This window comes from Brassica napus, chromosome C5, assembly GCF_020379485.1.
Source record: "Brassica napus cultivar Da-Ae chromosome C5, Da-Ae, whole genome shotgun sequence".
Classification (NCBI taxonomy): domain Eukaryota; kingdom Viridiplantae; phylum Streptophyta; class Magnoliopsida; order Brassicales; family Brassicaceae; genus Brassica; species Brassica napus.
In genome coordinates, this window is record NC_063448.1 from 45,409,587 (window position 1) to 45,426,791 (window position 17,205).

General features: G+C 36.5%; 1 protein-coding gene and 1 pseudogene across 1 annotated transcript; one reads left to right on the forward strand and one right to left on the reverse strand.

The window, feature by feature from the left end:
- Positions 1-727: 727 nt before the first annotated feature.
- LOC111203010 lies at positions 728-1,979 on the reverse strand (annotated as a pseudogene).
- A 1,548-nt stretch (positions 1,980-3,527) lies between these two features.
- LOC111211804 lies at positions 3,528-4,385 on the forward strand. Its single transcript, XM_022713088.1, has 2 exons — positions 3,528-3,959; positions 4,104-4,385. The coding sequence occupies exons 1-2, from the start codon at positions 3,528-3,530 to the stop codon at positions 4,383-4,385; spliced, it is 714 nt and encodes a 237-aa protein (XP_022568809.1).
- Positions 4,386-17,205: the final 12,820 nt, after the last annotated feature.

Consider the following 17,205-nt stretch of genomic DNA (forward strand, 5'->3'; position numbering starts at 1 on the left):
TTAAATTTGAAATAAAGCATTTATTCATTTATAATAATTTTGAAATGATTTTATATTAAAACTGTAAGAATACATATAAATTAAGTTTACAAAAAATATTATATTAATTATTTTTAATACTTCATAAATAATTAACACAATATATTTCAATATGTGCTATATCTTTAATAAAAAATCTCAATGCATAAAGATAATTTATAGTATTATTTTTAATATTTGTATATTTATAACTCAATATTCATTACTATTAATTTTTTTTTATTTTATATAGATTAAAACTATGGTTTTATATTTTATTGATATACATTGCATTTTTTTTTTAAACGGAAGCATGATTCCAAAACGGAACCGTAAGCTTCCAACAGGTTTTTAAAAAGAATATTTTAGAAACGTTTTGGAAGCGAGATTCTGCAAGCTTCCACAAGGTTCCGATTCCGATACCGGTTCCGAAGCGGGAAGCGGACGTCCGATGAAGCTTCCGTGCAACGTAGGTTAAGAGACATTAGGAAAAGTGCAGATTATTATTATTGCTGGGACTTTATGTTGTTTCTTAGTAATATCAAAAATTGCAGCAAGATAGAATCTATATCAGATCAATAGACTGATACACATGATTCACTTTCACATATTGATAAAACACTAACAATATACTGTAATCGTTTATTTGCATTTCAATAGATCAATCCATACTGATATAAAACCACAATCATAACCGTTGGATGCATCGTTTATTTGCATTTCAATAGATCAATCCATAAGAACCATTTCTAAAAACACTGCTATATTTGCTGTAAAGATCTAGATTTGATATACAAGTATAAACACTATCCTCTAGCAACAGTTCCCTAAACTACATAAATATCCATCCATACAAAAGCATCAAACTTGTAATCAAACACAAAAGCATCAAACTTGTACCTTTCTTTCGGTGGCAGCAGTACCACTTCCATCAGACTTCTCAGCCTCAGCCTTAAGATCAACCTTCAAGTCCTCAACAACATTCTTGCTCTCAAGATCCCAAATCTTAATCCCCTGCTCAGTCGTGGCACAAAACCAGTACCTATTCGGGCTAAAGCAAAGAGCATGAATCACAGAGTTGGCCTCAAGAGAGTAAAGCTTCTTCCCCTCAGCCAAATCCCACAGCTAAACAACACCGTCTTTGCCTCCACTAGCACACAAAGAATCATCAGGCGACACAGCCACAGTACTAGCATACCCAGTGTGACCAGCAAGAGTCGACCTCAGCTTACAGTTCGACAAGTTCCAAACTTTCACGGTCTTATCCCACGACGCCGACACTCCCCCAGAGTGTTCCAGAGCTTGATCGTGCGGTCACGGGAGGCCGAGATGATCTGACGGTTGTCGAACGAGAAGGCCACAGAGAGGACGTCTTTGGTGTGTCAGACGAATCGGCGAGTCGAGACGCCTGCGGCGAGACCCCAGAGGCGAAGCTCGCTGTCCCAGCTTCCGGAAAGCGCGAATTGGCCGTCGGAGGAGAGGACGACGTCTTCGACGAAGTGGGAGTGACCGGTGAACCTATCGCATGATGCCAAGTGCCCCTTAAGGACGTCTTCGAAAACTTCTTAATTAACACACGTCTCTATTGTTTTTCCCTAATTTTGATTTATTTTTTGGGTCATTATTACTAAGACACAGCATTAAGAAAGCCGATAATGTTGGTCCAAAGAGTTTCTTCCAAAAGATTATGTCTCTCTCTATTAGTTTAACTTTGGGGTTTAGTGAGCACTTTTTTTTAAGAACCCTTAATTAAGAAACTAGCATTGGAGTATAAAATCAAAGAGTCTCTTAACTAAAGTTCTTTTCAACATTTAATTACTAAAATAATCATTAAAAGACCCTAATGGGGTTAATCATGCTCTTAGGCTAGGTTCCTAAAGGAAAAACAAAAATTAAAATTATGATAGAGAAATCAAAAACTTCACTTTCAGTTCTATGCAGCGAACTTCTAAGAGACCCATGTATTAATGTTTTGCCATTTGTCAACGTATAAATGGTTTGATTTTTTTAAAGAAAGTAAAATTTAATTACAAAAATGTATATGATTAAAGTATTATTATTACTAAGATAAGAATCTGTTTTTGAGAAATTAACAGTTGTGGTTGCCCTTAGACCATGTTTATCGTTGTTGCTTAGGGTGTTTCTTAATCATATTTAGCATTAAATAAAAAGGAGAAAACACTTTTAAAGTTAGCGACGTCCCTTAATTAAGACGCAGAAGAACCGGCTCCTGTTGGACACGCGTCAGAGCGAGAGGCGTTTTGGGAGGAGAAAGCGAAAGGTCAAAAAAATCAGTTTCATTTTCGAAGCTTTCATCCGCTTTCTCTCTTCGACGGCGAAGAGGCGAAAACCGTTGTCTCCTTTCGTCGACGTAGGTAATCGATGAAAATTAATGGTTCTTCTCCTCGACGAACTGATTAAACTCCCCGGTGGTCTCCTCGACGAAGTGAAGCAACGAATCCGGTGGCGATCCTCGACAAAGTGAATAAAGGAAACTGGTTGCGGTCCTCGCTGAAGAAACGAATCAAAGCAAACCGAAGGTGTCTCAGCTCGACGATGAAGCTAATCGTCAGTTGCTCCTCCGTGGAATCGAAAGGTAAAGGTTTTAACTTTTAGGATTTTGCATGTCTCTGATTGTGGTGTTGTTGTTCGAATCCGCTATGGTTTTGCATGTCTCTGATTTTGGTTATGTAAATGATTTGTGTTTTTGTTAAAGAGATGTCCTTTTAGAGCTTTGATATGTCCATTTTGGTTCTGTAAATGATCTTCTAGGTTCTGTAGACATATAAAGTTGGATCATGTAGGTGTTGTTGATGAAGAGCAATCAAGTGTACTGATCGTTTGAGCTATCATGTGTATTGATCGATCGTTTCCTTTAGTGGATTTGATTAATTTCGATTCAATAAACATCAAGTATATTACTTCCTGTTCTTATTGGTTTAGATGGGTTGGTGTTGTGATGTAGATTCTTGAGATTGAATACATGGTTTGATCAATTAATATATGAATCCGCTGATTGTTTTTGAAATGTTTCTGTGTTTTGTCTTATGGATGGAACATGGACTGAGCAAGTGGGAGCAAGCAAAAGGAGAAGAATAACAATGCAGAGAGGATGAATGCGCCTTCGAACAACAGAGGTAACAAATTTCTCATTGATCAGTTGAATTGAATCCGGTATTGGTTTAAGTTTGGTAATAAATGTTTTGTTAGTGATTGATTATGGTTGAGATAGGTAATAAATAGTAGTTGAAGTATTAAATTGAAGTTGATTTGGTAGGTTGTGATGGTTATGTTTAGATAGAAACTGAAGCTTTGTTTTGTCATGAATGTGTTATAGATATATGTCTTGTCTTTATGGTTGGTTGCTAATATCTTCTCCTCTATTAAACACATCTCCTTCTCCTCTATTAAACATATCTCCTTTTTCCCTATCTTATCATCTCTTCAACCTTTCTCTTCTCTTTCTTCTACTCTTTGTGCTCGCCTTCTCTTATTTCTAATTGTGGGATATGGATTCCTATCCATATAATAGCCACAATTCTAATTTTGTTGACCTTCTAAATAGTCAGCAAGAAATTGTCTTCGGTTTAGGCCAAGAAAGTGGCGAAGTATCTTCATCACAAGTGCCTCTTTTTGGTGAAGCCTCTCGTGGAGAACGGAAAGAACGAAGGACATGGACACCAACCGATGACGTAGTGCTCATCAGCTCGTGGTTAAACACGAGCAAAGACCCTGTGGTGGGGAATGAGCAGAAGTCTGGTGCATTTTGGAAGAGAATCACCGCTTACTATGCTGCAAGTCCTAAGATGGCCGGTTCTGAACACAGGGAGCCAAGCCACTGTAAGCAGCGTTGGCACAAGATCAATGATCTTGCGGGCAAGTTTTGTGGTGCATATGAAGCTGCACAAAGAGAGAAAAGCAGCGGTCAGAATGAGAATGATGTACTGAAGCTTGCTCATGAATTTTTTTTTCAACAACCACCACAAGAAATTCACCCTTGAGCATGCCTGGAAAGAGCTGAGAAATGATCAAAAATGGTGTGATCTTTCTTCTTCTAAAACGGAGAGAAGTTCTAAAAAAGAAAGTGTGACGAGGCTGCACAATCATCAACCTCTGAAGCTGATCACGCAACCACTCGTCCCCCGGGTGTTTATGCAGCAAAGGGGATTGGTAAGCAAAACACCAAGACAGAGGGGAAATCGGTTGCTGCGTTTGAGAGCATGTGGACCATGAAGAAGGAGGATATGGCTATGAAAGAGAGGCTGACCAAGATGAAGCTACTTGATAGTTTAATTGCTAAACCGGAACCGCTGGCTGACTATGAAGAAGAACTGAAGAAAAAGCTTATTACTGACTTGTTGTTATAAGCTTACGATGCTCTTAAGCTCACTCTCTTTGAACTCTCTGTTTCTTAAGTTCATTGTCTTTGAACTCTCTGTTCTTAAGTTCTTCTTGTCTAAAAGTAGTTTAAGTTCTAGGCTTTGTACTCTCTGTTTCTCAAGTTGTTGTGTAATTTCGTTTAAGATCAAGTCTTTGTTCCCTCTGACTTTTAAGTTGTTGTTATGGATGAAATAAACGGCTGTGTATGTGTTTACTATGTTAAGTTCAAGTCTTTGAACGCTCTGCTTATTAAGTTCAATGATTATATAAGTGCTTTGATCGAGTGGAGTTCAATGATTATATGTTGCTTATGTTTATTAAGTTCTGTCTTTACTTGCAGGGCAATAATGCTGTGATCGAGTGGAGAAGTGTGTTGTCTTCTCTAGTCACGGTCACCAATAAATCAAAGGCAAGCTGTTTCTGTCATCAAGTGGAGAAGTGTGTTGGCGCAATATGGTCACGGACAAGGCAAGCTGTTTGTGTCTTCACATGTTTTTGTATTATTGTGGACAGTAGAGAAAACACATGTCTATGTATTGTTGTGGTCATGTACTATTGTGTAGTTGCTTTTCTATATATGTGTTTGAATCCACAAAGTTTTAATTCATAAAGTCATTCACTCACTCTTCTCTACAACTCATTCTTCTCTACAACTCACAAAGACGTTCTTCTTCTCACAAACTTCATCAAACAAGTTCCTCCTCCTTCTCACAAAGTCATCACTCGTTCTTCTTCTCTCCTTCATCAAACAAGTTCCTCCTCCTCTCACAAAGTCATCACTCGTTTTATTCAAAAAAAAATCAACACTTTTTTCTTCTCTCTTTCTCAAAAAGACATCACCCAAGTTCCAAATTTTCTTCACAAATAAACCAAAACACTTTTTCCTTGTTGATCACATATATGACATCTTCTTCTTTTAACACTTTTGAGGGAGTAGATGATGAAATATTTGATCAATATTTTGATGATTATTTTGATCAACAATTTGATCAAACATTAGAGAATTTATCCATTGGTAATGAAGAAGACCAAAGGAAAAAAAGGAAAAAACGAATTCATATCGAAAGAAATCGTGAAGAAGGCGATGTACGTTATGGAATGATTATTTCAGTGAAACTCCAACATATCCTCAAAATCTATTTCGACGAAGATTTAGAATGAACAAGCCATTGTTCATGCGTATTGTCGATCGACTCTCCAACGAAGTTGAATTCTTTCGACAAAAGAAAGATGCTCTCGGAAGGCTTAGTCTCTCTCCACTTCAGAAGTGTACAACAGCCATTAGTGTCTTGGCCTATGGTACTGCGGCTGATGCTGTTGACAAATACCTCCGACTCGGTGCAACGACAACTCGGTCATGTGTGGAACATTTTGTGGAAGGAATAATATATTTATTCGGCGATGAGTACCTAAGAAGACCGACACCGGCTGATCTTCAACATCTACTTCATATTGGTGAGCAACGTGGATTTCCGGGGATGATAGGAAACATCGATTGTATGCATTGGGAGTGAAAGAATTGTCCCACCGCTTGGAAAGGTCAATATTCACGTGGTTCGGCAAAGCCCACAATCGTTTTAGAGGCGGTTGCTTCGTATGATATATGGATATGGCACGCTTTTTTTGGACCTCCAGGTACCTAAAATGATATCAATGTTCTTGATCGCTCACCTGTTTTTGATGACATAATAAAAGGTCATGCTCCGCAAGTCACTTACTATGTCAATGGAAAAGAGTATAATTTGGCTTACTATCTCACCGACGGTATTTATCCGAAATGGGTAACTTTTATCCAATCTATTACAATACCACAAGGGCCGAAAGCGGCTTTATTTGCTCAACATCAAGAAGCTGTCCGAAAAGATGTCGAGCGTGCTTTTGGAGTCTTGCAAGCTCGCTTTGCCATTGTTAAAAATCCAACACTTTTTTGGGATAAAGCCAAAATTGGGAAGATAATGAAAGCATGCATCATACTCCATAATATGATAGTAGAAGACGAACGAGATGGATACACTCAGTATGATGTTTCAGAGTTCCATCAAGGAGAAGACACCGGAAGTTCACATGTCGATCTCGATTTTTCTACAGATATGCCGACAAATATCGCCAATATGATGGGTGTTCGAACTAGAATTCGTGATAGAATGAAGCATCAGCAACTGAAAGATGATTTGGCTGAACATATATGGTGTAAATTTGGACGTGATGGAGACAACTACTGAGCTCGAATGTTTTTTTCAAATTATTCTCGATTATTGTATTAATCTTTTTTTATTATGTTTAAATTTTAAAATCTATGTTTAAAATGTTATCTTTTGATAAATTTTATTTAATAAATAAGTTTTATCTTTTTTTAAAAAAGTTTAATAATTTTTTTTAAGAACTCCTAAATAAGAAACTTGCATTGAAACCCAAAAAAATGGTGTCTCTTATGATAGTCTTTTATATCACTTTTACTAATTAAAAATGTTTAAGAGCCCCAAAATGAGTATATGGGTTAATCATGCTCTTAGTTTCGTAGACTCCACAGTCACTTTTACACTCCAGTCTTCACGGAGCTGCTGCTTCTTGAATTTTTAGACTCGCCAAGATGATGCACTTTCGCTGTAAAATTTGCTCTAGATATTTCTCGAATATAATCCACTACCGAACATAACTATAGTTAAAGAATCTTTTTAACTTCATAAATTAATATGGCGGAGTTGCAAACACATACATAAATTTGACTCCAAGATGATTTTTGAAATCAACCTCACATCATCTTGTTATAGAAGATGTGGTCTAGTTTCGTAGAAAATGATGTGGACTACGAATTGTCCTATCGTTGAACTTCACCAAATGAGACGAATATGAAGTTCATGATCATTGTTGTTGGAACTTGATTTAACACAAAAATTCATTTAGTAAAAATTCATTTGAGATGAGTTGATTTGACAAAAAATATATAGAAAAAAAAAATCATAAAACTATATTTGTTCTCTTGCAATAGATTGACAACAATATAAGCTTCTCTTTAAACTTATTTTCAGAAAGAAGATTCTCAATTTTATTAATCAAAATTGTTTAAAAGAAAACAAAACATACAGCTTTAGCTATGTCTAAATAAAAATTAATGAGAAAACCAAAAAAACAATAATGAACAACAAAAATGAGAGTTTGATTGTTTTTTTTTTAATAATTGGGAAACTTGAGTTTCCTCTTTAATCTTTTGATGGATGGAGACACGCAGTCCCATACATATAAGTCCCTCTAAACACCGGACTTAAGCACCACGTCTTGAAGCAAAATCCACATCGATCTCTGAGAGAAAGAAGAAAAATGTGTTTGAAAACTAGTCAAGTGTTTGTCCATATCTAATAAAAAAATATATTGTAAATGAAACTAAACCAAGTTTCAAATCCAATAGACTGGTTTGCATCATATATCTCATCTAATTGTCAAAACCAACTTTCTACTCTATAAAATTACTTTAACGATACCAAATTCCAAAGTCAATTGTCTAACAAATCTGAATTTTGTTGTGTTTGGTTTTAGAAGTCATTCAGTTTTGTTTGATCAATCCTTGTGCAGTCAAATGTATAATGTTAGATGGTATATAGTTAGATATATAAATTGAAAACATTTGATGATAAATGATTATAGTCAAATATAGTAAATTCAGAAGTAGTATAGAAATTAAACCGAAAATCGATAATGTTTAAGGAAAATAAATGATAGTTGAAGAGAAGAAAAAGAAAAGAGTTGTTATTTAGCTCTTATTCCACTTCAATACAAGGTTTAGTTAGGATTTTTCTTTACTTATGATTTTTCAATAATACACGGTTAAAAGCGCTAGCAACCAAAAACAGCTTTCAAACTGCTGACATCCAATATAAGCCCAGAACCGGTCTGGTACTTGACAGAGTACCAATCAACTGAATAGAGTAAACAAACCATAACATAACCCATCTCAACCCAAGAAGAACACACTCACTCAGACACTACTCTCAAATCAGCCACTGAAATCTTCAAAACTCTAGAAAAATAATCGCTCTTTCCCCACAAAGATTTCACCTTTATCCAAACCCATGACCAGGATTCCATCACCAGAGTCGTCTCCAACCTCCACGAACCCGATTTGATCGAGATGCCGGCGACGGTGAGAAATCGAGCCTGAGTTAGGTGAGCGACACTGTGGAGAATCGGAGGAGATAGAGAGGGAGAGAGAGAGAGAGAGAGAGAAAATGCAAGTAATATTTCGGGAAACTTTAGTTTCCACCCTTTTTTTTTTTTGAGTGTCAAATTAAGTAAGCAGTCATGATTTTGACATAATTAAATAATTAAATGTCAGGTTTTTTGCACTCAATCTGAGCGGTTATATCCTTTCCAGCAATAAGTTTTCAGTTTCATTGTCTAAAGTAAATGACGTGGTTGTTTTTTATGGCTTATTAACAATCACAGAACTGTACTGAAGGCGTGCATCAGATATATTTAACACATATGATGAAAGAATATGCATCGACATTAGAGAATAATATTTGTCTGTGTAACAGAACATACGTACACGTAATGGATATTTGATGTTATTGAAATTGCTATTCCATATAGATAAATAGCATAGTTCACGTATTACAGACCAAGATAAGTAATCAATGCTTCTCAATTGACAACCTCTAGAAACATGGTTATAACAGAGTAATCCATTGTATTTTATATAGAGATGAACTTTTTATATTTCAAACATTACAATGATGAAGAACGATAGCGCATTCGGTACAGATCATGCAATTTCATGTCTATTAGAATAGTTTGTCAATCGATTCCATCTCAAATAGAATAGCTTGAACATATAATTTTTCATATTCTATTTCAAATAGATTATGCATAAAAGATGTCACACAGACAAGTTGTATTGACTAAACCCTAAACCCTAAACCCAAATATATTCTCTAAACCCAAATAGAATGGAACAAAATAAATAACACAATACATATTGGTGAAATTATAAAATGTATATAATTGCATGGAAAGAAGTTAATGATGACCCTAACCATACCATCTCACCTTTTAAATACTAAATCCTAAACTCTAATCACTAAACGCTAACCCAAATATGAACCCTAAACCCACATATCAAAATCTAAAAAATACATAATATTTTACAGATTCAAAAACATGTAGCCATAGTGAGAACTTAAGAAAATTACAAACTATATTTATAAACAAAATATATCACTTTTTAGTAACCGTCAAATAGAATAGAACATGATAAAATAGTATAGTAACAAAATATATCATATTACAAAATATGAAAATAAATATTGTTTTACATTTCTATTCCATATGCAAAAATAAATACATTGGTTTCGATTGTAGAGATAGAGGTGATCGCCACTGCACAAGTCTTATCTCTCACCATAAGAGTCTTTGAAACTCTACAATTCTTCGCCATCAACATAGAAAATTTCATCAACAATCTCACAATTACTATACTATACAGACAAACATCTGTACTATTTCATTTATATGCAACACCTTCTGTACCCTAATTTTGAGAGGAGCCCCAAATTGAAAGAAAATAAGCAGGGACGAGAAGACGGTGAAGAGAATCAATGGAAAACAAGGAGAACTTACGGGAGTTTCAGAGATTTGAGAAGAATCGAGTTGGAGAAATTCGGTAAAAAAGGTGTGCTACTAACCGCCGCCTAAACCCTAACGGAGACCCCTAACGCAGAAAAGGAGATTACAATGGAGGACAAAAGAGTTGGAAACTCTGTCGATTACATGCAGAGTCGAGGCTTGGAGGAATTCAGTGTCGGAGATCTTTCGACTGCTACAAATTTACCACATAAGTTAACAGAGAAAGATGTGAACGACTGTGAGACACAAATTATTTTTGTAGGGATTTTCTTTAAAATATTTATTTAATTATAGCAGCAGGTTGGGCCGGTGATGTTTCAGGGGTATTGGTGTATTAATATGTAATTGTAACAGTGTGTATAGAAACATTAGGTTAAATAGCTACTTTGTGAATTACCGTTTTTTTTCATGGTTATACGATCCTATTTTCCTTTTTTTTTTTACCTTTTCAAAATTGTCTAAAACCCACAACAGCAACAAAAAAAAAAAGTCAAGAGTCTCAAAACAAAAAAAAAACTAAAGGGAAACACGATCACTCAAATTTCAAGTCTCAGCTTCTTGTTTGCTGGTTCACCAGTTTTCTTCTTAACCTGTTTGTATTAATTTTTTAAAAAAAACATAAGTCATTTTAACTTTAATTTAAAAAACTAAAATAAATAAATTCTACGATTACTACCTTCAATTGTTTCTCTGAAGTTGAGCCACTAGAGCCTTCATTAATCCTCGCCGGCATCAAATCCCCAAGATTCATGTGCCAAAAACGATTATAATCATTGTATTTTATAAAATAAAAAAGTTACAAAAGCCAAATCATTACCAGCAGGAACTCGTATCTAGATTTGCAGCTGCTGAAGGGACGGTTCATGATATTGGCGACTGTTGTCCACTGGACATTTCTTCCAAAACTGTCTACTAACTCTCTGAGTCATGCATCTTCTTTATTTGTCCATAACTAGTATTAAACAACATTTATTTAGAATCCAACATAATAAAAGAAAGAGTAACCAACCCTAAGTTACCTAATTAACCAATCCAAAATCAACACTACTATTACCTTCATTTGTTTCTTTGAACCACTTTTCCCACTAGAGATTATTGAACCTTCATTTGATTGTCTTTTTTTAATAAATGGGAAACTTGAGTTTCCTCTTTTTAATCTATTGATGGATGCTCACACGCAGTCTCATACATATAATACCTCTAAACACTCGATTTCAGCTTTGCATCTTAGTGAAAACTCCATATCAATCTCTGAGAAGAAGAATAATTTTTTTTCGAAAACTAGTCCATGTTGGTCCATATCTAACAAAAAAATAATGTTGTAAATGAAACTAAACCAATTTCAAATCCAATAGACTGGTTTGCATCATATATCTCATCTAATCTTCAAAACCAACTTTATACTCTAGAAAATTACTTTAACGATACCAAATTCAAAAATCAATTGTCTAACAAATCTGAATTTTGGTGTGTTTGGTTTTAGAAGTCATTCAGTTTTGTTTGGCCAATCCTTGTGCAGTCAAATGTATCATGTTAGATGATATATAGTTAGATATATAAATTTAAAAAATTTGATGATAAATGATTGTAGTTTAAATATAGCAAATTCTGAAGTAGTATAGAAATTAAAACGAGAATCGATAATGTTTAAGAAAAAGAAATGATAGTTGAAGAGAAGAAAAATAAAAGAGTTGTTATTTAGCTATCATTCCACTTCAGTACAAGGTTTAATTAGGATTTTTCTTTACTTACGATTTTTCAATTTTTTCAATAATACACGGTTAAAACATTTAAGATAATATGATCCTGAATCATGTAAAGAAACTCAATGATAGATTTCTAGTAACTGTTGTTTTTTTGTTTGTTGGAAAAGAAAAGAAAAAAAAAACGGAAATTGATGAGATTGCCTTATGAAAAAAAAATCGATGGGGTTACTATATAAATAGATTGCTAGTGGAAGAACATGATGGCGTTGATGGAGATTTATAATATAATTGTCCCCATCAAACAAAGAGAAACCAAACAGATCCTCAATGATGTCGTCAAAGAAATCTTGATGAGGCTTCCTGTGAGATCGCTTGTGAGATTCCAAACTGTGTCAAAGCATTGGGGATCCCTGATTAAGTCAAGAGATTTTGGGGGCAAGACATATGGCTCATCAGAAAATCAAAGATCCTAAACTCATGTTTGTTTCTCGTAGTCTAGAACATCTCTGTTTTGAGCAAAGTGCCTTGGAGAAGACGTCTGCTTCTTTTGAAAATCTCCTCATTTTGAAAATTGAAGAGATTAAGGGTGTTATCAAGATATCCGAGTTCTGTGATGGCCTTCTCCGCTTCTACGGCTTGACAAAAGCACTGAGTGTGCTAAATATGGCGACAAAAACATTGTGGATTCCACTCCCCTTAGCAAAATTTCAGCGGCTTTATAAAAGACCATTCATACCCAGAGCTGGAGGTGTAGGTGGAGACAACTGAAGATGATGGTCCAAGTTCTATTTCAGTCCCATTCATATCAATTACTAGGTCCGCATTTGGGAAAGGCAGCGTCACATGACGATATAAGATAGTGTGGCTCTATAATACATATCCTGCTGCTGCTACCAACAACAAGAAGATGACCAGATACGAAGTTCTAGAAATGGAGATGGAGATTCATGAATACCAAACCTCTTAATCATCACCACATCTTGTCTAATCATAGGCACTGTATTGAAACATATCATCTACTGTCTTACTGAGATGAACAAGGATACCCATCAACACAAACCAAGGTCATATATTTATATTCATACAGAGATGTTTAAAGTAACAAGTCACCTCAACCCCACCTTTTGTTACCCCTGATAACTCTGGCGACAGTATTTGTTTATGCAATCTTCAACTCTTTGTATAATTCTGGTTACTATGGCAATGACATAGCTGTTCCTTATTTTCCAAGTTTATCATTTATTCATGCTACTTTTTAGCACTTAATTTTCTCTAGATCCTTCAAAGATAATAGTTTCAGAAAAAGAGCTAGAAAGTTGCATGAATAAACTATTAATCAAAATAACCTTAGAAAACATTATTTTGAATATAAGTAAAAAGATCATAACTAATTTTCAAATTTATGATGGTCTCAGAATTCCAATAAGGAAAAAACAAAATTATTTTCTTGAAGAAAAATAGAAAATAATGCAGTAACTTATTTTTTCATGATATTGCATTTGCACCAAAATGAAGACTTATTTCTTATGGAAACAATGTGGGACGGTTAAAGATTGTGAAACTCCATAAAATCATCAAAGCCAGGATAGGAAGAAGAAGACAAAGAGTTCCTCGTATGCATGACACTAGAAAATGTCAAGAAGGACGTTCTGTTTATCTCTGTCGCCGCATACATGGTATGAGGCAATGGTGGGTGGCAAAGGGACATCTACTGCTGAATGGGTATAAACGAATTGGATTGTCCATGTTCTCCCACGTTTTCATCAGTTGATCACTTTGGTAATCGTGGCGCTGCGGCCTGAATCTTCCTCGAAGTGGGACATTCCTGTGAGTTTTTGAACAAGAGCCATGAAATCTTTAGGATTAGTGTGTATAGTTTGTTGGAACAATAAAGCCAATGGGCCTTATTAAAATGTGAATAACAAATGGTATGGGTCTGAGTCCATCAGAAATGTTAAATAAATGAAATGGTGAAGTGGGGAAAGTCCCACATCGGCCACGAGAACAAAGTTTGAGCTGTTTATATATGATCTCATGATATCATGGGTTAAACAGCTTGAGAGAGGAGAGGGCTCCCCATGCGCGCGCCGCCGCCGTCCGGCCGGCTGGGCGTGGGCTTGGGCTTGGGCGGAGGGCATCTGGCCCGATAAGAATTATTCTTTTTGGACCAAATTAAGCTCAACGTTTTGTCATTTATTTCGGGAAAAAACAGCATACAATTTTATTTAAAACGACAAGTAGTTTGTTTAGAAAATAAAAACGACATGCATGTTATCCTCTCGAAAGTTTTAAAACGAGATAAGAGAGAGTCTTGAGGAAGAAGTTTCGGAACTCAACTTCCCTCGATCTCCGCGAGATTCTCGCCCACGTGCAGCAGCTGCTGCGAGAAGTGGGCCGTCTCCGTCTCTTTAAATATCGCATCTCATCTCCATTCATTTCTGAACTTTTTCACTGCAAAATACCAGCAAAAACTCCTACGCGTAAGTCTAGAGAGTGTTTCGTAGATTATTAGTTCGTAGAGGTTCTTCACGAGTGCCGCGTGATAACCTTACATGGTTTTATCCTGGGACTCATATTCGTACAGATTCGTCGCACTAACGGAGCGAATATTAAGAGTTAAGGAAAGAGATTCGTCTCGACTCCATGGTTTCGTTTCCATTTTGGTTTGAATCGTCTATTTTTTCCTTAACATCGTATTTATATTATCGTTTCTGTCAAACCGGCTTTACGGCTTCTACAATCTTAACTCTTAATACGCTTTCTATCTAAAGCGTTTTATCGGTTTGAAGAACGATCTATAAAAACGGGTCTTCGAAACGTGTTTGCGATTTGCTTTCTAGCACTTCCGCGAAACGTTTGTAATTTTCTGATAAACGGTTTGCGTTTTGCTTTGTAGCACTACCGCAAAATGTTTATTCATATATGATTCATTCAAACCAGTTATGGTTTCATTCAAACGATGTTTGCGATTTGCGATGTGCTTATCCGCGAAACGTTTATATGTTCTTTTGAAAACGAGATTGCGATTTGCTTTATAGCTCTTCCGCGAAACGTTTCCTATTTATCTCATAACGCTTTGCGGATTGCTTTCTAGCATTATCGCGAACGTTTTTTGATACACTATCAAAGCGAATCGTTTCCATAACCGCTTCCTTAAGCGAGTTTATGAAACATTATAAGTCTATAAAAATGGTTTCTGCGAACGCTTTAAGCGAGTTTGCAAAATGTTTTCTCAAGACTTATATCGATATGATTTGGTTCAAACACCAAAAATGAACATCGATTTTAGACTATTATTTTCTTTAAAATAATATGTTATTTGTTGAATGGAGTACTAATCCGTTTTTTTTTTCATGTTTTCTCTACAGAAAAATGACAAACGATAACAACACCCCCATTGACACAACGGATGTCATTCAGACTCCACTCAACGCTGCAGTAACTGATGCAACTGGCGTGACAACCGCTGCGACAAACATCACAGCATCAACCGCTGCAGCAACAACGAGCACTATCCTCCCTGCGGGAAATGCTGCTGATGAAACCACTCGCCGTAGCCTATTCGGTGCTGGTCTTTATCAGACGGGTTCAGTATCAGCATCTGCAAGTGCTCCGGTGGCAGTTCAAACTCCTCCAGCTGTACCTAGCTTGTTCACTCAAGGACTGATGCCAGACAAGTTTGATGGCAAAGGCTTCAAAACGTGGCAGAAGAATATGATGTTCTTTTTGACAACGATGAAACTGGACAAGTTCATCCAGGAGGACAAGCCCCTGATTCCGTACGGGATTGATGATGTTCACAGTCTTGCAACTGTTGACATATGGGTGCATTCCGACTTCATCTGCAAAGGTTACATTTTGGGTCGTCTCATTGACCCATTGTACCGTGTCTACTGTGAGATCCCCACGGCGAAAGAGCTATGGAGATCACTGGACAAGAAGTACAGAGGTGAGGACGCTGGCTGCCAGAAGTATGTGGTCTCAAAGTTCCACGACTTCAAAATGGTGGATTCAAAACCCATCATGGATCAGGTGGAAGCGCTTCAGCTCATTTGCCATGAAATTGCTGCTGAAGGAATGTCCATCTGTGAGACATTCACAACTCTCAGCTTCATTGAAAAGCTTCCTCCAAGCTATGCGGATTTCAAGAACTACTTGAAGCACAAGAAGAAGAAGATGGGGCTCGAGGAGCTCATCATGAGGCTTCAGATGGAATCCAGAAACCGAATTGCTGACAAGGTCACTGCTAAGGAGCACAGTGTCAACATGGCTGAGCACAAAGGCAAAGGAAAGGCACACGCCCATTCTCTTGTCAAGCCTTCCAAAACTGCTGCAGCCCTGAAGGCTTCTGGAAAAAATTTTAAGAACAAAGGCATTGAAATCAATGCGAATGCGAATGTGGAGAAGTTCAGGGGGAAATGTCACTACTGCCACAAAGTGGGGCACAAGACTGTTGAGTGTCGAAAAAAGATCAAGGATGAGAAGGCTCAGGCAAATCTCACTGAGGAGGATCTCATTGCTGTGGTGACTGAAGCCAACATGGTTGAAAGCAACAACCCCAAGGAATGGTGGTATGACACTGGTGCAACCACCCACATTTGCACCGATAGGGCGATGTTCAGCACCTATGAGAAAAGCAAGACTCAGGAGAAGCTCAAGATGAGAAACACTGCAGTCTCCAAGATTGAAGGACGCGGCAATGTGATTTTGAAGATGACATCTGGACGTGAGGTCACTCTGACAAATGTGAAGCATGTGCCTGACATGAGGAAGAACCTGGTCTCGGGAACCTTGCTCAGCAAGAATGGATTCGCCACAAGTTTTGAGGCGGACAAGCTCGTGATTAAGAAGAATGGGATGTATTTTGGAAGAGGGTATGTTAAGGGTGGACTTGTCAAGTTGAATGTAATGACAGTCCTTCCGAAAGTTGTAACTCCAAAAGTTTCAATGAATAAGAAAGAGCCAGTTGCTTATTTGGTTGAGTCTTTTAATATATGGCATGAAAGATTAGGCCATGTAAACTACAAATCTATACAAAGATTAATGAATTTAAATCTAATTCCTAAATGCAAAACAAGTAAACAAAAATGTGAAGTATGCGTACATGCTAAGCTCACAAAAATGCCATCACCTCGTGTTGAAAGAACTAATAAACCTCTAGATTTAATTCACACCGATTTATGTGATTTAAAATACATACAAACTAGAGGTGGGAAAAAGTACTTTGTGACCTTCATAGATGACTGCACAAAATATTGCTATGTATTTTTATTACATAGCAATGACGAAACCTTAGAAAAATTTAAAGAATTTAAACTCGAGGTCGAAAATCAGCTTAAAACAACTATTAAAGTAGTTAGAAGCGACAGAGGAGGCGAGTATGATGGTCCATTCAATGCATTCTGTAAAGAACATGGAATAATCCATCAAACTACAGCTCCTTACTCACCAGAATCTAATGGAGTTGCTGAACGCAAAAATC

Coding starts and splice junctions, on each gene's coding strand:
- LOC111211804 (XM_022713088.1), top strand. CDS start 3,528: ATGGATTCCTATCCATATAATAGCCACAATTCTAATTTTGTTGACCTT. Junction 3,960..4,103: donor GCGGTCAGAATGAGAATGAT/GTACTGAAGCTT, acceptor TAAAAAAGAAAG/TGTGACGAGGCTGCACAATC.